Source organism: Miscanthus floridulus, chromosome 6 (genome assembly GCF_019320115.1).
Source record: "Miscanthus floridulus cultivar M001 chromosome 6, ASM1932011v1, whole genome shotgun sequence".
NCBI classification, from domain to species: Eukaryota; Viridiplantae; Streptophyta; class Magnoliopsida; order Poales; family Poaceae; genus Miscanthus; species Miscanthus floridulus.
This window is the reverse complement of record NC_089585.1, coordinates 106,369,427-106,391,849: the sequence shown is the minus strand read 5'-3', so window position 1 is coordinate 106,391,849 and position 22,423 is coordinate 106,369,427. Positions and strand designations below refer to the sequence as shown.

The window sequence follows — 22,423 nt, the reverse complement described above, 5'->3', positions numbered from 1 at the left end:
ATCATGTTCCGTATGTGGTGTATTTTCAATATTCCAAGAGTACCCGTGAGATGTTCTATGGTGTATGTTTTGTTGTTGGTTACTATTACTCTATATGGGATGTTCCACAATGTATTTTCAATTGTTCACACAGCGTCTATGAGATGTTCTACAATATATTTTAAAATGTTTGCCTAGTATCCATGGGACCTTTGATGGTATAATTTAAATATTCTCATTAGGCATGAAATCTTCTCATTTTCAAATACTAGACACGAGTATTATGGAATAGTATTTACATGTTATTCTAAATCTAGAATATTGTTCTTTTGAACCTATAACATTTTCCTTATGAAGGCGAAACGTTAATTCCTGAATCTAGAAAATTGTCTTGCTTAACAATGAGAAAAATGATCTTCAATGAAATTTTATCTAAATATATCCAAGTGTTAATCTTATTTTGAAAGAGTTATAGTAAGAAACACAATGGTGCAATTGAAATTTAATTTAAATACTTAGTTTGGCAACTACATATTTTAATTTTTTTCAAAAAAAATCATCTGGCGCAGATGTCAGTAAATTTAGTTTATCCTTTTGTTGCATATATAATCTAAAGTTTAGCCATTAAACTTTAGCTCCTGAGGCTCTAAATAGATAGTCTAAAATGTTGTCTAAAGTTTAAGCAACCCTCAAAATACTATTAGTTTATTATACCATACAAGTGTGTTAGAATGGTCAGTTTTGCTTTCTCTTCAACTTTTTCTCCTCCCTCGTAGCACCTCAGGGACAAATAAACCGAGGGACGCAGAAGTGTGCTAAAATGCTATTTTCCCTTTCACCTCTTTTTTGTTTTGCTTTTTTCTGTATGCGGGTACAAATAGGAAAAAAAATGCTTCTGGCCTTGCCGCCTTGGGCACCAGCAGAAAGTGCAGGGCATCAGCTGCATGAAAAATATACAATTAAATAGCCTTGTGAGTTGTGACCAGTGGTATATCCCTCATATGCCCTATACGAATACCATGCTACCGACAATCCCAACTACTCAAACTTCTTCGTGTGTGCTCTGTACATTGGTGACCACCTGGGAGGAATCTCTTCACAGTTCCACTGGACATTGGGGGCCCAATCTGCAGATGGAAGATTGGACATCACATGTACATGTACACAAAAATTCCCCTCCTTTGTGCTGTGGTTCATTTAGGAGCAGTTAGCAAAAAGTGCAGGGCGTCAGCTGTCCTTCGTCCAGAACTCCAGATGAATATACCAAAGACAAAAATGCTGTACACATACATAATATATCCTTTCTGCCCACCAAGTATTTACTGGAATTCAGAAATGCTCCTTGTGGAACTCAAATTTCGTTGTGCTTTTCCCATTGAATTCGTGGCACAGTTTGTTTAGTTCTTGTGCAAGAACTGGAGCTCCACAGTAGAATACACCTGCGTGCAACCAAATCATTTAAAAAAAATAAAAAATGTATAGAAGGTACATAATTTATTTTCTTTTCTGGAACACACACGATAACTGTGCCATTATACTAATATTGCCATTAATTAATATAGAAATAGCTTGATTACAATGCACCCCACACACCCTTGTAAAGTTTGTTCATGGAAATGGAATTCTAAATAAAACTGAGCTGGTTATTCTCACTGTTTCGCTCAATCATGCAGGCCAAAGCTTAATTGCTATAAATTGTTAATGCATCTGCATCTTTATGCAGCGGTGTGTTTAACACAGATGAAGTTTTGATAAAGGACATAAAAGTCATTCATAAATATGTGCATGACTCTATAAAAGAAAACTGAGAAGCTTAACCAGAATATCTGGCAATGTAGTATGTAGACTAACCTATCTTGGCATATGGATGCTTGGAGGCAATTTTAGACAGGACTTTTTTCCAATTTGGTCTTGCAAAGTGTGTCCGGACCTGCATAATCAGCATACGGATGATGATGGGAGTATTAGCTTATACCTTAAAAGGTGATTGTACACTGTTTTAATCATTTATGCTAACAGATGACAGGTAGAAAACTCAGCATTCTAACATTACTGACTTAACTGAGAGTGGAGCTGTTAATTGCTCTACTTACTTTAGTTCCAGAGACAATGTCAACGCCATTCTTTGCGTGGTTCAAAGCTTGAAGCATGGTGATGAGCGCTGACCGAGCATCCCCTTCCTCATAAACACTCGTGAGGTAGTTGTGCATCTCAATGATATTCTAGAATGGAGCAAAGGCAAACTGTAAGTAAAACCCACTTAAGGGAACATATTAATTCTGACAATTAAAAAATGCAATTCGAACAAAACAAGTGGTCAATTGGTGTACCCTTTGGTCCAGTTCAGCAATCTCATTCATGACTCCCTTGAACCAATCAAAAGAACCTTGCTCACGTGTAACCCAATAAAAGTAGGCGTTTGTGGTCCTTAGAACCCTCTTTGGTCTTGATGTGACTGTCATAAGTGTGCTCAGATCAATGTGCGGCTTATTCGGACCAACTGGAGGATAAAGATCAGTGGAAGCATCCTGCCAACACGAGCACACACACATAAAACAGAATTGTTGTTTGCAAAATGCCGAAAGAATATTTTTTATATGTGATCTGTTATTTCACTAATGGGATTAGGAAGGTCCGATGGTGACAAAGTGAAGATGCAGAAGATAGTAAATTACCTCCTCTTCCTCCATCCTTATGATATTGTTAAGAAGATCTTTCAGTATGCTGATAAAAGGAGTTGCACCAATTCCTAATCCAACAAGTAGAAGAACATCATACTTGCTGTAATCCTGAGCAGGAGAACCATAAGGTCCATCAATCAGAAGTTTTGGTAAGCTGCATTATCAAAAGACAAACATTATAACATGTAATTTATTAAAGACCTATTACACACAAAATCAAGCCTTTATGATTGAGGGCTCATACACTTTCTTGGTTGTCTCATCTGCTCTAAGAAGGCCACTTTTACCACCCACTGGGGGTTCACAAGCTGCTGCGAAAACCCTCTTGAGCTCTCGTGTCCAGTCACCAAGTTGTCGAACATGAATGCTGAGATAATCGTCCCCAGGCGCTGAAGTAATTGAGAAAGGATGCCTATGAAGACAATGGAAATGCTCAGTGCTCAATGGGCTTCATCGAGACTATTTATGAAGCGTTCATGAAAGTTGGTAGTTTCTATCCAAGCAAGGGCATAATTCAATCAAAATTTATTGCTACAAGTACAAATTACCACTCAAAGGGTGACACTGCTGGACATTGAACAAACATATATTGCCCACTCTTGTACCGGAAAGCAGGAGGCTTGGACATTTGCAGTGTCAACACATTACCAGGATATATGGCCACCTGAAAGGAAAAATAACAATAACTACATTAGTAGGTCCACAGAAAATGAATGCTCAAGTTTCTCATGTCTTTTTTATCGACCTTCAATAGCCTGACAGAATAACTGCCAGACCTGAAGAACCTCAGCACCCTCTCCCCTACATACAAGCAAACAGGCACTGCCAGATACATCCATGTCTGCATCAGTAACAAAATACAAGAACCTTAGGGCTCAAACTTTGATTATTTCATGTGCAAAGAATGAAAACAAATAAAAAAAAAACTCACCGTTTTTCGGTACCAGACATGAATGAGGTACAGGAACTGGCCATGAACAATGAGAGCCAAATACACAATTATGAATAAGTGATGAGAGTACCAGAAGGCATTGAAGCCAGTCAGTTTGTCAAATGGTTTTGGAAGCTTCACTAGGCTACGGCGGAACCATCGTGTTGCTAAAGTGAAAGCAATAACCATACAGATAACCATAATTACACCAGTGATGCCTTCCACTCCTTTGACCAATGTAAAGTATGTTGGCTTTGTTTCACCGAAGTACTGGCCCAGAGGAGCGTACTTCTCATTTGATGAATGTATAAGCCGTGGAAAATCACACACAAGGTGGTTCCCTGCATGGAGGATTATACCAACAACGATTGCTGCTGCAATAGTCTGCCCATTAAAACAATAAAACAAATTATTTTGTTAGTTTTCTTAGTCAAAGTCTCATATTTCATATGCTGCATCTAGTGAGTAACTTTCCATGTAATTCAAATCCCTGTAGCCACTAAGTATAGGCCATCTTCTACTATGATAAAGCTATTCTTTGGTAGTTGGAGATGAGCAAGCATATTTTATCATTGAAGGCAAAAAAAAAAGGAAATACTAGATGTGTTTCTGTACAGAGAGGATGGATCACTTCATCAACCAGAATACATTTTGTGTTTTGCATAATTGTTATGCTCTGCATATAATTCATAAATAAACTGTTACAGAATTAAGCATCCCACTGGACATGAGTAACTGAACATACTTTTTTTCAGATAAACTGAATAAATTTATTTGGCTCACAATGAATTAGTACAATAAGTACACACATAGAATAAAAGGTACAAGAAGGGCAAACACCTATATTCAGACTTCTACGGTGGGGGAATCCCCTGCTGTATTTTCAGCTAAAAAAAACACCTATATTCAGACTCACTAAGTACATGATCCTTTTTTTTAGAAAAATAAGGTTAAGTACGTGAAAATAAAGTTGAATATCCTGCATCAACATGAACAGATGATGCAAATGCCCATTTACTTCCTTTCAGTCCTAAATTAACTGATTTAGGTACAAATTAACTCATTAACATGAAACTCTGAAACTATATTGGCAGGATAAAAAGAGGCCCTGACAAACTAATGACTAACCTTGTGGAAGTTTATATTATCATCAAATGGTAATGCCCGTGCAGCCCTTGTATTTCTCAACCAAGTAATGGTGTTACGGCATACTGGGAGGAGGATAATTGCCATGTTCAGCTTCAGGGTTTCAGCAGCACCTTTTGCAGTGGTCACGCAGTAGCCCATCACATTAAAGACATACCTGTTGCGATACTGCATGAACTTCCAAGTGAACAGTCCGGCCATTATTCCAATCCATAATGCAAGTACCCATAGGCGTTTCCAATTATCCTCCAAGTAGTAACTCAACGTAGTACTTATCTTGCGAATTGGACTCTTTTTCCTTAAGCCTGCTAGGTTCTGACTTAGTGCTTGGCTTGTGTAACTTAGCGCCTGACTGTAGTTCATGTAGGTATCCTTCTGCAACAGAAGGGTCTCCAACTGCCACAACTGCAATACCAATAAAACCCACACATTCTTTAGGAAAAAAATAAAGGCTACTTTAATAGTAATGGGTTACAACAACAACAACAAAGCCTTTAAGTCCCAAACAAGTTGGGGTAGGCTAGATTTGAAACCCAGCAGAAGCAATCAAGGTTCAGGCACGTGAATAGATGTTTTCCAAGCACTCCTATCTAAGGCTAAGTTTTTGGGTATATTCTATCCTTTCAAGTCTCCTTTTATTGCCTCTACCCAAGTCAACTTCGGTCTTCCTCTGCCTCTCTTCACGTTACTATCCTGGCTTAGGATTTCACTACGCACCGGTGCCTCTAGAGGTCTCCGTTGGACATGTCCAAACCATCTCAACCGGTGTTGGACAAGCTTTTCTTCAATTGGTGCTCCCCCTAATCTATCACGTATATCATCGTTCCGAACTCGATCCCTTCTTGTATGACCGCAAATCCAACGCAGCATACGCATTTCCGCGACACTTATCTGTTGAACATGTGGTCTTTTCGTAGGCCAACATTCTGCACCATACAACATAGCAGGTCTAATCGCCGTCCTATAAAACTTGCCTTTCAGCTTTTGTGGTACCCTTTTGTCACATAGGACACCAAATGCTTGGCGCCACTTTATCCACCCTGCTTTGATTCTATGGCTAACATCTTCATTAACAGTAATGGGTTAGATTAATAAAAATAATACTCTAGATTAATAAAAATAATACTCTTTTAACAAATAATAGGCCATTGTTTCATACAAGTGGTCAAGAAGGAATATCATGCATTTATAATAAAAAGCTGCTAAGCGCACATCTGGAGACAACTAAGGCTGATGTAACTACTACAGGAGTACAAGTTAAATAAAGTGTTCTATATTATAAAACAGAAAAAATGCCCTCATCAGCTGAACAACTCGTGCTCTAGAGAAACAAGATTTATATGAATAAAAGCAAATCCATAATGTATCCCAAAAGATTATGTGTACATAGAATTAAAATAATTCTTCAAAAGGAAGTAAACGCACAATTATGGAAAAGAAACATCTACACAAGTTATTAAGGGACTTTTCCCTTGAAAGACACCAAAAATTGAAGTGGCCTTACTGTACTGTATGAATATTTTAGCACATCACGTCAATAAAAAAATGGCATTTACAAAAGAAATATTTTTTCCTCAAACAGGAGAACTGGTGTCAAGGGCGTCGTGCCCTAGGGTAGCTGGCCCTCGACTACGGAGTTCGTAGTCTCCTGCCGTTGTCGTCTAGGGCTGAGGTTTTTCCCCTCGGCCGGCTAGGCTTGGTTGGAGGAGAGCGAGAGAGAGATTAGATGAATAATAACTTGCTTATCCTCCAATGATGGATTACAAGGACTCTTATAGGCTATAGCCTTGACAGACTCTAACAAATTATTCCTAAATTATAGGATCTCTTTCCTTTATTCTAGCTATTACCTAAACCGACCCCTGGCTGGCGACTGCCAAGGTGACCGCGTCGGCGCTGCTGCCCTGGCACGCTGCTGCACGCCTGGCATCCCGAGCCCTTCTATTCCTGGCATATGTACGTCCCCACATGACATCTCTCCCCCCCTCGAGGGGCAGCTCGTCCTCGAGCTGGAAGGCCGGATATTTGGCAACGAACGGCTCCACGTTTTCCCACGTAGCCAAGGCAGGCGACTCCCCATTCCACTGCACGAGGACCTGGCGCACACCTCGTGCCAGACGCGACTGGACGGCGCGTTCCGGCTCTGGAGCGGCAGCACCATGGTGAATGGGCGGCAAAGGCGGTGGGGCATCCGGTGGCTGTCCGTTGAACTTCCTGAGGAGGCCGATGTGGAAGACATCATGGAGACAGGCTCCCGGAGGAAGAGCCAGGCGGACGGCAACCTCATTGATGAGCGTCGTGACGCGGTAGGGACCGTAGTACCGAGGCTTGAGCTTGCCGGTGACCGCCTGGGGTAGTGACGCAGCCGCGCGCTGGCGTAGGCGGAGCAGAACCCAGTCGCCGACCTGATACGACACGTCGCGGTGCGTCTTGTCATAGTGCTTCTTCTGTAGTGCCTAAGCCTGTTCAAGGCGATAACGAATATCCGCCAGGAACTCCTCGCGCTCCTCCATGCTCTTGGCGACGGCGGCCACGCGCGTGTCCCCCGGTTCATAAGACCGGATAGATGGTGGGTCACGGCCGTAGACAACGCGGAACGGTGTGTCCCGCAGCGACGTCTGGTAAGCGGTGTTGAAGACGAACTCCGCCCACGGAAGCCATCGCAGCCACTGGCGCGGTCGATCCCCCGTAAGGCAGCGCAGGTACATGATGATGACACGGTTGGCGGCCTCCGACTGCCCATCCGACTGGGGGTGGAAGGCGTTTGTCATGTGTAGCTTGGTGCCCATCAAACGCATGAGCTCACGCCAGAAAGTTGAGGTGAAGACTGGATCACGGTCAGACACCATGGACTGGGGAACGCCGTGTAGACGGACGATGTCGGCGAAGAATGCTTGTGCGACGGACTCGGCGGAGTACGGATGCGCCAAGGGAATGAAGTGGCAGTACTTGCTGAATCTGTCCACCACCGTCAGGATGACCGACTTGCCCCGAACACGAGGCAGAGCTTCGACGAAATCAAGGGCAATGTCCGTCCAGACCCCCTGCGGCACGAGCAGCGGCAGGAGGAGCCCAGCTGGATGTAAGTGCTCCGACTTGTACCTCTGACAAGTGGCGCACGCACGCACAAAATCCTGCACGAACTGCTTCATGTTAGGAAAATGAAAGTCGCGGCGCAGTCTGTGCAGCGTGCGCACTCCTTCATGTCCATCCTCATGGACAGCGGCCACGATCTCCTGAAGGAGGGGGGCGCCGGGGGAATGTACAGGTGGCCAGCGAACTGCACCATGTTGTCGACGACCGTCCACGGTGCCCTGCGGGAGCCCGCGCGCACTTCGTCCTGGATAGCGACGAGGGCCGGGTCGGTGAGCTGTGCCTGGCGGAGACGTGTGATGAAGTCGAAGTGAGGGGCGGACAGGGCCAGTATGGACCCTTCGTCCTCCGTGTCGCGGCGCGAGAGAGCGTCGGCCACCGCGTTCGCCGTCCCGGGCTTGTACTCGACGGAGAAGTCAAAACCCAAAAGCTTCCCCACCCAGTGGTGTTGGGGGATGGTCACGAGCCGCTGATCGAGCAAGTACTTGAGGCTGTAATGGTCCGTCTTGACGAGGAAGCGGCGGCCCCACAGGTACGAACGCCAGTGTCGAACGGCGTGGACGAGGCCGATGAGCTCCCGCTCATAAGCAGCGAGGGCGCGATGGCGGGACGCGACGGGGCAGCTGAAGAACGCCACCGGGTGGCTGTCCTGAACGAGCACCGCGCCGAACCCGTGCGACGAGGCGTCGCACTCGACGACGAACATCTTGGCGAAGTCCGGCATGGCGAGGACCGGACCCGTGGTGACCGCGGTCTTGAGCGCTTCGAACGCCGCGGCCGCCTCCTCATTCTAGGAGAAACTGTCCTTTTTGAGGAGGGTTGTGAGTGGCGCAGCGATAGTGCCGTAGTTGTGGACGAATTTGCGGTAGTACCCCGCCAAGCCGAGGAAGCCCCGCACCGCCCGCGCCGAGCGAGGTACTGGCCAGTCGTGAATGGCCTGCACCTTGGCTGGGTCCATGGCGACGCCTGCCTCCGAGATGACGTGGCCGAGGTACGCGACAGAGGCGACGCCGAAGGCGCACTTGGCGCGCTTGACGAAGAGCTGGTCGCGCTGTTCCTCGTCGAGGTGGCCAGCCCGGGGGAGGAGCGCTTGGAAGCGGTCCTGGTAGTCCGCGACGGTGCCGGTGCGGTTGCATGAGGCCAACTCGTGGAGGGGGTTGGAGCGCAGCGGTGGCCCATAGCGGAGATGGAGAAGGTCCTTGAAGCGGCGCCACGAGGGGATGCCCTCGTCTTCCTGGACCTGGATGTACCACATCTGGGCGCCCTCTTCCAGGTTGTAGGAAGCCATCCACACCTTCTCTTCCTCCATGATCCGCTGCTGGTGGAAGTAGGACTCGCACCTATTGATGAAGATCAGCGGATCGGACTTGCCATCATAGCGCGGAAAGTCAAGCTTCTGGAACCGCGGCGGTCGATCCTGATGATGTTCGCCAGTCCCGTTCTTGGAAGAGGACGACCCCGAGGAACGCTCCTCGCTTAGGCGCTGGATCGCCCGGGAATTGGCGTCGACGGAGGTCTGGAGCGACTTCAGGGTGGCGGCTAACGCGTCCAGGGTGGCCTGAAGGGCGGCGTTGGGCTGTTCACCCATGACGTCGGCTGGAGGTGGATCTGGATGGCCGGAATCAGCGTGAAGCGGCGGCGGCGGCGAGACGAAGGACGGCGCGGCGGCTGGGGGTGGGACTGGCGGGGTGGAGCGTGTAGGCGAGGATCGCCGGGATCGTGATACCAGGTTGTCAAGGGCGTCGTGCCCTAGGGTAGCTGGCCCTCGACTACGGAGTTCGTAGTCTCCTGCCGTTGTCGTCTAGGGCTGAGGTTTTTCCCCTCGGCCGGCTAGGCTTGGTTGGAGGAGAGCGAGAGAGATTAGATGAATAATAACTTGCTTATCCTCCAATGATGGATTACAAGGACTCTTATAGGCTATAGCCTTGATAGACTCTAACAAATCATTCCTAAATTATAGGATCTCTTTCCTTTATTCTAGCTATTACCTAAACCGACCCCTGGCTGGCGCCTGCCAGGGTGACCACGTCAGCGCTGCTGCCCTGGCACGCTGCTGCACGCCTGGCATCCCGGGCCCTTCTATTCCTGGCATATGTGCGTCCCCACATGACAACTGGTATCATTATATTAAGAGAAAAAATGGGAATAGATCCCATACAAAGCCACACCAACACACACCACTAGGATTTATAAAAGGCGTACCATAAAGTGAGTGTACTAAAGTATAATACAAAGAAATCCAATGGGGAAATAGGTGAAGAAATCCAACATCGCATTGGCCACTGGAAGGGTGACTCCCTTTCACCTATGTAGTTCATCCTATTCATGGATGTATTGTATTGAATTCCTTGAAACACTCAGCCAGTGCGGCAGGATTATTACAGCGACTACCAGTGCGAGGTGTGCAACTTAGGGTATCTCTGTATGCTAATGATGTAATTCTCTTCCTTCTGCCAAAGGGAGGAGGAATTGAATTTGATCCAGCAAATACTTCAGATTCATGGAGATGCTTCTGGGCTAAGAAAAATATGCTCAAATATTCAGGAACACCTATAAAATGCCAAGAGGAGGACATGGTATAGTCATTCAGAGTAAGTTGCCTTGTGAAATAAAACATTCATGCACTTATCTAGACTTCACAAGAGTTTTTCCCACCTTTGCAACCGGACCTCACCCCAACCCCCACACACCTCCTCCTGCATGTGGCATGCCCTCGCAATTTGCCTCTTTATCCAGGTCGCTCACTCACCACGTCCCACTCAGCTGATGCAAGTTTGTATGGACAAAAGTTCAAGTTTGTATGAATAATGTATTTTGATTGCACATTATCATTTATGGATTCCAATAATTTTTTTATAAATGAGCTGCAAACTTTTCACAAAAGGACAAACACGCCACCCAAAAAGATTGAGGACATTACATACTTTTGGCATCCACAAAAAGCAATCCAACCCGCCTTGGATCTCGGTTGCCAAACAGCCATTAGCTTTTGCTTTTTGGACCCTCAAGCTTTCCATAATCTAGGTTTTCACAATCCAAGTTACACAAGCTGCATTCCAGAATCTATAGCTGAAATAAACAAGGCCCTAATTGACCTATTATTCTTATTGCTTGGGAACTAGCAAAACATCATGATGTGTGTTTTTAATAGCATCTCTCTGAATGCTCTGGCAGTCGAGAAAGATGGCGTTTTGTGGTGTGCTGCAGGGCCAAGGAGCTCCAGGCCCCTTAGTCCAACACTCATATCACACACAGCCCATGTGACCCTCCGATATGTTAACAGGCTCCCCTGTCAGTGTCACCATATGACCCTTGAGATTTTCTAGGTTTTTCGACCATGGGCTCTTCAGGCCTAGGACACCGAAGCCCACAAGAAACCCAAGCTCTGAGAGCTACAACCCGAAAGACACGTGGGGGTTGCCCTACCTTATATGTTGTGCTCCTCCACCATCAATTACCAATGTGGGACTAAACCTAACAAGTCTAGTAAACAAAGTTCGTGTGGACCTGTGTGTTGTGGCCATCCACTCTTGAGCAGTGGCGCATACGTTCTAGTTCTTCTAGGGAGGGGGTGTACGTGTTGTACTCATTCTCTTTTTCTTCTACAGAACATAAAAGCAATTATATCACTGTAGCCCTCTTTGGTTGTAACGTTTACACTAGCAGTACCTGGTGCTGCACATGGCTCATGTGACCACGATATCCAAAGTTTTTTGTGATGCCCATTTAAATAATTATTATGTCTAGAGAAAGTGTGGATTGGACTTGAATCACCTGGTGCAAAGGATGACCAAGACTGGTCTACCCCTGCCCACTATGAATGTGGTCTAACATGACACGTACCACAGAAACCAAAAAGGCCAATGCCCAATGAGAGCATCATGGCCCAGCAGACAGTACACTCCCATACTATGTCAAGGAAAGGGGGGAGAAGGATAGAAACACCACAATTGACTCTCATAATTAGCCCGTTGTGGCGGCTAATCTGCTGAAATCAGCATGCCAAACCTTGTGCCTTTCAATATATGAAACAATCATGGAGCACTGATGAATTGTTTTGACCGCTTCCTTTGGAGCGTATTACTATTATTTTTACTATACTACCACTGTTCGAAAAACAATGCAATTCTAGGTTTAGAACAAGTCAAATTTTCTTAAGTCTAATTAAGTTTATGCATGGAAAATAGTATCAACATTTATGCCTCTAAACAGGTTTTCTATGAAAATATATTCTATAATTATATAATGATACTTTTTTGGTAGCTTAAATGTTAACTAAAACTGTTTGACTCCTCAAGAGAGTTGAAGTCTTTTGGGGACTGAGGAAGTAGACAGATTACAGCACTCTTTAAAAGAAAAGGAGGTCAATGGCCATGAGGACGTGGTGGGGGCAACAAGCTGTGAACTGTGAGCAGCAAGGATGACATTGAACACGGCAAATGAATGAAACATAAGAAATGCATGCAAGCTGATCCATAGCTGCTCACCAACTTCGACATAAATGATGATGGGAAAAAGGATTTTATTGGGTACCACTTCCCATTTGTTTTTTTGTATCGAACAGTAGATTAACTGCATGTACTCAGACACTAACATTTCCAGGGGCAAAATTTTATTGCTACCACAGTAATGGGCAGCCTCTTTGGCTGGTTATAATGCGGTAGCGCCTAGTAATGCGATAGAAAATGAAGTTTAGATAATCAAAGACAAGTCTTATAATGCTTGGTACTAATCCACTATCGTGTCATAAGAGACAAAGCCGCAGTCAGCTACTTCTCAAGGTGCAGTGTGCACTGATCAACATGTACGTGAACTAGCTGCCAAAATCCTCTATGAGGCTAACCAAATACTGACACTTCTTTCACCTAACTATTGTCACCACTGTTGCTGGCAATAAACATGTGGTCAAGAGTCAAACTGTTTCACTGCATAATCGTGTGATTGATTGCTAACAATGTTAGCTTACCTCAATGTAGCCAAGTCCTTCAGGATCAAGCTCCTCCATGATCAGGGCGGCATACTCTTCAGCTTGCTCCTTAAGCCTGGACAGCTTGTTGGCAGATGCACTTAACATGATAATCTGGAACAGTGGAAAGATAAACACCAGTTAGTACAGTGTTGGAGGCATGGAGCGCAAACTCAGCGTGATCTCATATTTTACCAAACCACTGGAAAGTAACCCATAACAGCATATGGCTGATTCAGTTCCTAACAGTGACATCGTCGAAAGGCACCCACATGCCTTTCAAAAGCTACTTAGCTCACCAAGTCACCATTCAACGCATTGCTTCAGCGGATGCAAGAAAAAAAGATTAGCTGGCCTGTCGGAAATGCCCCTTACCTACTGCCGCTAGACTGCAGACTGCCATCCACTGAAAATTTACTGGAATGCCCTCACACGTTCTAGAAAGAAGGGTGCCCCTCTCCTGAAGGCTAAGAAAAAAACGAGTGTCCTAAAACTAGCAGGTAGGAGTGGGTAATGGCGTGATGCTTTCCACGCCGGTTTCGCTCACCGACTACGATTAGACGCAAATACTTTTCGCGTACACCCTTCAACCCTGCGAGGATTTCCTGCAAAACCCTCCTCTTGTCGGATTATCACAGGTTAACTAAGATTTCTCCACCACTCAAAAATAATTAAGAAACAATAGTAATCCGTAAGGTCTGCGATATGGATGCGCTACCTATTCGGAGAACAAAAACAGATATTGCTGTGGCAGTGCCGAGAAATTAGACAGCTCAATGGACCAAATATAAAACTCTTGCCGTCAAAGGACGCCTAAATGATCCGAGTTTGATATCCCCAAATAGCAAATCAGAAAAAGAATGGACGAAAGAAAAGGAAAGAAACTGCTTGTAGTGCAGCACCACCAACTCCAAGCACAGCCATGGGCATGGGTGTTTGTTGCTTACCTCTTTCACCTCCTCCTCCCCAATCCGGCCGTCCGCGTTCTTATCCACCCTAATTAAAAAATGGCAAAATCAATACGGTTATTGAAAACAATAGACGAGTCTCAAAGTAGCTAGCTAAGAGTGGCGTAATGGTGGGCATGGTAGCGGGATGGTATACATGTCGAAGAAGATCTGGAGGCGGGAATCGAAGCTGTTGTCCGTGATCTGCTGCCAGATCTCGCGCAGCTCCTCCTTGTTGATTTTGTCGACCTGCATCTGACGGCGGCGGCTCAATGTGTCAAACAGCTCGAGCGCGAACTCTTTCGATTCCGTCATCCCTGCACGTGCACGTGCAGCTCCCAATGTTTCAACGGCGAAGGGAAATGGGGGAGAAAGTCGAGGGGAGGCAGCGCGGCGTGGTGGTACCAATGCATTCCGCGAAGTCGGAGCGGGAGAGGAAACCGTCGCAGGCGAGGCGGTCGAAGTTGGCCTGCACCTCCATCCAGGCGTTGTTGGCCTTGTTGCTGCTGATGAAGCGGAGGCCGCGGAGCGCCTTGTGCGCGCCGAAGCGCGTGCGGTCGAGCTGCGCGCGCTGCCGCCTCGCGGCGCGGGCAGCGAGGGCCGACTCGATGCCTGACGACGGCTGCTGCTGCTGATGCCCCTGCCCTTCCGCGCGGCTCTGGGTGCGGCCGAAGCGCTTGGTGAGGTCCTGCGAGAACTGGCGCGCGATGGACATGGCCTCCGCCTTGAGCTCCTGCGAGAACTGCAGCAGCCGGTGCGACGAGGTCCGCCTGATCGACGGCGACCGGGACCGCGACGACGACGACGCGCCGCCCGCATGGTCCCCGCGCGCGCCCAGCGGCAGCCCGGTGGTGGCCCCCGCCGCGGCCGGCTCGACGCTCCGCAGAATGATGGTGTCGTCCTCCTGCAGGTCGAGCGTGACCTCGACCAGCTCCTCCCCGTCGTCGGAGCTGCGTGTGGAGCCCCGCGGCGAGGAGCCCGTGCTGAGCGACCGCGGCGTCGTCCCCGCCGAGCCGCTCCATCGCTGGTGGCCCGGGGCGGCGCCGCCCCTCATCGCCGACCCAATCAGAAGCCGCTTTCCAGCGCGGCCCCCGGAACAGTCCAATGCTCGCAGAGGAGACGCGATCGACTGATGGCTGGATGGATTTTGGGGGTGGCTTTGGAATCTCTGGGGAAAGGCGCCCGAGCGGGAGCCGAGCCGACGAAAGAGGAAGGCGCAACGGGAGAGCAATATATGAGGATGAGGGAGGAGGCGAGCACGGTGGGCCGGCCCACGCAAATGCACAACTATATTAATCATCAACAGTGTACTGGACTCACTGTAGGTCTGTAGTACGACCAGCTAGTTCTACTGCTACTAGCACGTACTAGTGCTACACTCCTGCCGATTAGCCCAGCACAAATTTCGTGGGGTAAAAGAGCAGTCTAGCCCTCGGATAGTTGCCAACTTTAGCACTATGCAAAAAAAAATTTCTCAGTCACATTAAATTTGTGATATATGTATGGAATATTAAAAGTAGATGAAATTAAAAACTAATTGCACAGTTTAGTTATACTTTGTGAGACAAACATTTTGAGCCTAATTAGTCAACGATTAGATAATTATTATCAAATACAAACGAAATGCTACAGTAGAGAATCTGACACTATGTAAACTTTGCTCATCGAAATTCCGGCCAACTGTACGCGCCCTATTCGTGTGCTTGAGAATCTGACATGAGCATTTTCTCCACCAGAAACACTTCAGAATAACTTTTCCCTTGCTCCTCGCTCTGTTTTTAACCAAAATCACTCCATCACAAAATCAAAGAAGTGTGTAGCTCTACCAAACTTGTCTTAAGATATATAACCATGATTTCTTTCTTTTCTTCGGTGATGGAAATTCATCGAAACCTTAAAGGCCCCGTTCGGCTTATCCCAAAATCGGTACTATTCAGCTTGTTTTTTCAACCAGAACAGTATTTTTCAGTCACTTTCAGTCAAGATTCAGCAAGCCGAACGGGACCAAATTCCTATAGGAAACGAATAATCCCCTATCGTAAAATGAGGCCATACGATTACTTGTGATTTTCTTATGCTGAAACCAGTTGACCATCTGAGCATTATTGTATTAGCCAGCTTTTGATTAACGTGGACATGCCATCTAGAGCTAGTATTAATTATCACTCATAAAATGACTCCGTATATCTAGGAATGCAAAGATGTATTCTGACTAGAAAAAAGTTGTACAAAATAAATTTGACCATTAATTTATCTTGTCAATCGATAAAAAACAACTAAAAGACACTTTAAATACAAATCTATTAGTGCAAGTTATTATGTCCTTTGCATAAAATTTGACTATTTGTTGGTTAAAATTTGTAAAATTTTGGGCATGTGGCTTTGCCTTTGCCATAATTGAAGAAGGAAGTGTCCACCCAATGGAGGCGGTGTGCGAGCTGTGGCCTTTTGTGTCCATCGGTGATAAGGACTCCTCGGCTTCACTAAAGGCATCCACACCCTTGCGCACCTTCATACCTTGTTAGAAGAATCTGCCGCCATGACCTGAGAACTCCGAGAGCGGGCGATGGTGCTGGAGCTTGACCCGCCACCACCTTGGTCGGATCCTCTGTGGCTGTCGACTCAGCCCTAGTGCCTGGGTCTGAGGGTTACTGGGGATCCTCGGCTCCCCCACTGGCAGAGAGATGGAGCGCAAAATCTGACTCGTGGGGCTCTATCCCGGGTTAACAATGGACATCAGGAGGGAGTCAAAATCCATAAGAACGAAGAGAGTGTGGAATCTTTTGGCCAACTCTAGGCTATCCAATCCTTGTTCCTGCTATCTAAATCTTGGTTCCTACAGTCTCCTCCTTAGGTAAGTTGTTCTAGGTTTAGAAAGAGTCGGCGAAGACAAGGGATTTCAAGCTAGAGGACTTATCATTCCCGATGAGGAAATCGGATCATATTGACGCCTAGCAACCAACATCAGTTTCTCGATGGATATTTTGAAGTAGAAAGGGCAGAAGAAAGCCAACACAATAGTATTCAAAGAGGATGATGGCTAAGGGTGGGTGATGAGTCTGGCAACTAGAGCCTAGGCTGAGGTCGCCACGTCCCCCACCACGCTAGAGGAATGAATGACATATTCTAACTAGGAAAAAGTCGTACAAAATAAATTTGGCCCTTAGTTTATCTTACAACATGTTGTTAACCGATAAAAAATCAACACCTCAAAGACACATGGAATCCAAATCTATTAGTGCAAGATTTTGTGTCCTTTGCATAAAATTTGACTATATGTCGGTTAAAACTTACAAAATTTATCTTTCTCCTACTCAATATATGTGTTATATTTCTGAATAGAGAGAGCCGCAGGGTTATCTCTTTTTTTTGTCTCTTTCCTCCATGTAGGCAAAATATGTCATGTAACGTGGCTATAGCCACTCATCACTCATTATACTTGCTCTATATGATATTTAAATCATGTGGATTTTATAGAAATTTAGCATGACCCAAGTATAATTTTCATTTTTTGGCTGAAACACTTCAGTCGACGTGTCCATTCACTTTGCAGCATAGAACCTTTTTTAAGGACGACAAAAGTTTTAAGTAGACTATATTTGAGAAAATCTATATAGCTCTACTCTAATCAAGGTGTTCAGCTACAGAAATAAGCAGCAATTGTTGTCACTATAGTGATTCGAGATAGAAGAAAGAGTCACAGCTGCTGCTTCTACGCTTCCGTGATCTTGGAAACACTAGCGGAGCTACATGGAGGCCAAAGTGGGTCATGGCCCCCCTTGGCAATTGATTTTTTTCTTAATGATGTTTATGGTTAACTCTTAGGGAGTCTTAGAGATTTACCCACTAGAGATAACATGAATATTGTTGGCCCCCTCTTGAATCTCCTTCAAGCTCCGCCACTGAGTTGGAAGGGATATATTGCGAGTCAAGGGATGTAGTTCTGTAGTTTGGTATAAAAAGTTTGTTCGTTGTACTTTTGGCGGCAGCAGCGGCGGCAACTTGTTGACGTTGAGGATGACCCCAAACCAACACACCAGTAGGGCCTTGGACGCCCAAAAAGATTGCACACAACCTACAACGCAGCAAGAACGCGACGTAATTGATCAAACCAATCTGAAGACCGATGAGACCAATGTAGAGCCTGTTCTTGGCTAGAAAAGCTCCCGAACCTCTCCCGGGAAGACCCGTCAGGGAGGAGCACGTGGAGGATCTCCTAGGACCAGCAAGGCCACCTAGGATGTTGCTGAATCTCGCCGGGAAACTCAACGAACAGCAAAAGGGGTTGAGAGAGGGGAATTAGGGCATAAGGAGTTGATAGATTGATTTGTGTGGCGATTGGATAGATGGGATCTCAATCGGCCATGATCCTCTCATATATATAGAGGGGGGTGGTCTTATCCCAATAGAAAACCTCTCCAAGCCTTATTTTCTAAGTTTCCCATGAGTTTGGAATAGTTCAGATCGGAATCCAAAAGGCCAGATCCGGACAGGATTTTCTGTCAGGTATGTCGGAAGTCTCAACTTGGGTCGGAACTCCCGACAGTCGGAACTTCCGACTTTTGTCGGAACTCCCGATGTAGGGATAACCTCAGACACTCGGGCAAATTTTTTAGGCTTCCCAGAAGTCCCGACACCCATCAGAACTTCCGACAGTCGGAAGTCCCGACTTAGGTCGGAACTCCTGACAACGAGGCATCTTTCTAAGGGCATAACTTTTTCATCCGGACTCTGAATTAGATATTCCATATATGTTTTTTGACCGTCTCGATGAGAGGAATGTAATGGCGAAGTCTGTTTCATATTTTGACAACTTCATAAAATGAACATTTTTTGTTGTCAACATATGCCCCCCTGTTTTCAGGTGAATGATGTATAAACCTAAAAACACTTAATCAAATAAATTAAAACCAAACAGCAACGATTCTCATTTCATCTGTTGCTCAGTGGCTAAGGCGATGTATACATCGGCCATTTTTTCTAAGGGCGATACATGTATCGGCCATTGTTTGGTGAGCACTTAGGCTTCTTGTCAAACACTTGAAAAGTACCTTTTTTAAGTACCTCCCATTGAATGCTCGTGAGACATTCACCTTGCAATGTCTCTAGCACATATGAATTTCTGAATATAACTTTGACCACTTTGTAAGGACCTTCCCAATTCGGTGACCACTTGCCAAACTGATTGCTCTTCGATCCAATTGGTAGTATGGTTTTCCACACCAATTCTCCCACTTGAAAGGATTTACTCCTGACTTTCTTGTTGTATGCTTTGGCAACTCGAGCTTTATCTTTCTCTATTTCCTTGAGAGCTTTTAATCTCACATCAGTCACCTCATCGATATTATCCATCATCAAATCATGATACACAACAGCTGATAAATCATTTTGTTTAGCAAGCTTGTATGCATCCAAATTCACTTCGATAGGCAACATGGCCTCTTGGCCATATACTAACTCAAAAGGAGTAACCTTTATAGCACCATGCCTTGAAATGTGATGTGCCCATAGAGCCTCAGACAAAACTTCATGCCATCTCCTTGGATTCTCCTCAATTTTCTTTTTGATGAGCTTGATCAAAGTCTTATTACTAGACTCAGCTTGGCCATTGGCTTGAGCATAGTATGGATATGAATTAAGAACTTGATCTTATATAATTCAGCAAATTCCCTCACCTCTTTAGACACAAACGATGTCCCTTGATCTATAGTTAATGTTTGAGGGATGCCGAATCTATGAATAATATGCTCAGTAATGAACTCAATTACTTTCTTGTGTGTCATATTCTTCAAAGGAACTCCTTCGGTCCATTTAGTAAAGTAATATGTAGCAACTAACATGAATCGGTGTCCCTTCGAAGATGGGGGATATATTTGGCCAATGAAGTCTAACCCCCAACCATGAAAAGGCCATGGTTTGATGATAGGATGAATCACAACAGCAGGCACAAGCTAAATATTTCTAAACTTCTGGCACTCTTCGCAACTTTTATAGTAGCGAAAACAATCGGCCATCATAGTAGGCCAATAGAAACCGACTCTACGCAATAACCACTTCATCTTCGGGGTCGATTGATACCTACCACAGATGCCTTCATGGACTTCTCCCATAGCCACTATTGCCTGATCTAATCCCAAGCACTTAAGTAGAAAATCTTCGGTGGTTCTTCGATAGAGCTCATCATCATGCAATACATATTTGAAAGCGCTCCACCGAACACTTTTATCAATTTTGGCACTTGAATCACGTAGATATCTCAACAAGGGAGTCCTCCAATCTTCTAAATCAGCCCCAACATCACTAAAAGTTATATCGGGCTGATTTGATAGCTTCTCAGGTGAATTGACCGGGCTGGTCACAGGGGAGTCGACTAAACCAACTAGGCCGATAGGCTTAGCCGATTTAGAGATGTCGGCTTGGCCAACTAGGGCAGTCGGCTGAGCTGACTGGTCTGTACCTACATAGGAAAAATTGAAATCTTCATGCATCGACTGTTCTTGAATATGGAAATTATGTCCACTGACATCATAGCCAGATGCTTGATGAGCTAACATGTTGGCCTTTTGATTTTCAAGTCTCGGAATATGCCGAATTTGAAATTTGGCAAAATAATCAATAACATCAAGGCAAGCATCAAGACAAGCTCTCAGTGATCCTTCTAAACATTGAAATTCACCAGCAACTTGTTGTACTATCAGCAAAGAATCACCATAAGCTTCAACATGTTTTACTTCCATGGACCGCAACATGATCAACCCGAATAATAGAGCTTCATATTCGGTTTGATTGTTGGTACAAGAGAAATCTAATCGGCTTGACATTCCAATTTCAATACCATTAGAAGAAATAAGAATAATACCAACACCTTGGCCATCTTTACAAACCGATCCATCAAAGTATAATTTCCATGGAGTAAAAGTAAGGTAATTGACTTCATCATCCAAATCAATACCATGCTCAACAATAAAATCAGCAAGAACTTGATCTCTTAATGTTTTCAATGGTTCAAAAGTCAAGTCATATTCTATTAGTGCGTATGCCCATTTGCCTATCCTTCCACGAAGAATTGGCCGATATAACATGTGGTTTATCACATCGGCCTGGCAAGCAACAACACATGTACTAGACAAAAGATAATGTCTCATCTTAGTACAAGCATAGTACAGTGATAAGCATAATTTTTCTATATGGGCATATCTTGTCTCGGGATAAAAAAGACGGCAACCAAGATAAGCAATCACATATTCTTTACTTTTGTCTTCTTGAGTCAAAACAACCCCGATTACCTTCTCTTCGGCAGCAATATATAACTTGAAAGGAACTCCTCTCCTAGGTGCACGAAGAACCAGTGGTGTTGACAAATATTCCTTTATCTTTTCAAATGCCTCTTGTTGTTTTGCCCCCAAGTGAATTCAGATTCATCCTTCAGCTTCAATACAGGGGTGAAAGGAATAATTTTCCTGGACAAGTTAGCAATAAATCTTCTCAAGTAGTTCACTTTTCCCAAGAACTTTTGCAAGTCCTTCTTGCACGCAGGTGCCTTAACTTTCTTGATCTTCTCTATCCTCTTAGGATCAACCTCTATGCCCTTATCATGAATTATGAAGCCTAAAAACTTTCCAGCCGATACCCCAAAAACACATTTGAGTGGGTTCATCTTCAATCCATAGCGGCGCATCCTCTCAAAAGCAAGACGCAAATTGGCCAAATGAGATTTATGGGCGGCCGATTTGATCACAATATCATCAATGTACACCTCCATAATCACCCCAATTAAATCATGAAAAATCAAATTCATAGCTCTTTGATAAGTAGCACCTGCATTCTTTAGCCCAAATGTCATCACAACCCACTCAAAAGACCAACAAACCCAGGACATATGAAGGTCGTCTTAGACATATCTTCCTCAGCCATGAAAATCTGATTATAACTGGCATTACCATCAAGAAAGCTAATAACCCGATGTCCTGAAGCATCATTGATAAGCATATCGGCTATAGGCATAGGATACTCATCTTTCGGAGTAGCTCTATTCAGATCTCTAAAATCAATACATACTCTGATCTTTCTAGAATCCTTCTTCTCAACAGGCACAATATTAGAGACCCACTCTACATACCTGCATGGCTGTATAAACCCCGCTTGCAACAGTTGATTAATCTCTTCTTTAATCCTATCATAAATTGTAGAATTAAATCGATAGGATTTTTGCTTGAAAGGCCTGAATCCTTTCTTAATAGGGAGCCGATGCTCAACAAGCTCTCGGCTCAATCCAGGCATCTCTATATATAATCCCATGCAAAACAATCAACATATTCCTTGAGAAGCGCGATTAACTCAACTTTGTAATCGGCTTCCAAATTTTGATTAATAAACATCGGCCAGGGCATAGAGCCATCCCCAATATCAACTTGTTCCAAAGGGTCGGCCGACGTAAAACCTTGGCCCAACTTATTGAGCTCATCAAAATCATCAATAGGCTCATAGGCATCGGTCTTATTAGCCTGATACTGTTCAACACGATGTTTTAACCATTCAATGTTAGCATCCATTATAATAATGATTACATGATGATATTGAGCCGATTATCAATTGGCTTCAAGGACACAGGAACAAAACCTTGCCTGGTAACACTAATAAATTTAAAACTAGAAAGACCTCTACCAGATAAGCAAGCAAT

At 44.9% G+C, this 22,423-nt stretch overlaps 2 protein-coding genes across 3 annotated transcripts; both read right to left on the bottom strand.

Moving 5' to 3' along the window:
- Positions 1-741: 741 nt before the first annotated feature.
- Positions 742-14,960, bottom strand: LOC136456500 (respiratory burst oxidase homolog protein A-like). Of its 2 annotated transcripts, XM_066456401.1 has the most exons (15): positions 14,149-14,960; positions 13,901-14,060; positions 13,744-13,792; positions 12,797-12,910; positions 4,720-5,142; positions 3,592-3,975; positions 3,406-3,501; positions 3,209-3,324; positions 2,905-3,072; positions 2,655-2,814; positions 2,310-2,507; positions 2,073-2,201; positions 1,831-1,909; positions 1,270-1,418; positions 742-1,106 (listed from the first exon to the last, which is right to left on the bottom strand). In XM_066456401.1, the coding sequence occupies exons 1-14, from the start codon at positions 14,795-14,797 to the stop codon at positions 1,309-1,311; spliced, it is 2,835 nt and encodes a 944-aa protein (XP_066312498.1). In that variant the 5' UTR covers positions 14,798-14,960; the 3' UTR covers positions 742-1,106; positions 1,270-1,308. The 2 variants fall into 2 exon arrangements, with proteins under 2 accessions (XP_066312498.1, XP_066312499.1); XM_066456402.1 differs by having other exon boundaries at positions 745-1,418.
- On the bottom strand, positions 8,621-9,442 carry LOC136457294 (uncharacterized). Its single transcript, XM_066457348.1, has one exon. The coding sequence runs from the start codon at positions 9,416-9,418 to the stop codon at positions 8,621-8,623; it is 798 nt and encodes a 265-aa protein (XP_066313445.1). The 5' UTR covers positions 9,419-9,442.
- Positions 14,961-22,423: the final 7,463 nt, after the last annotated feature.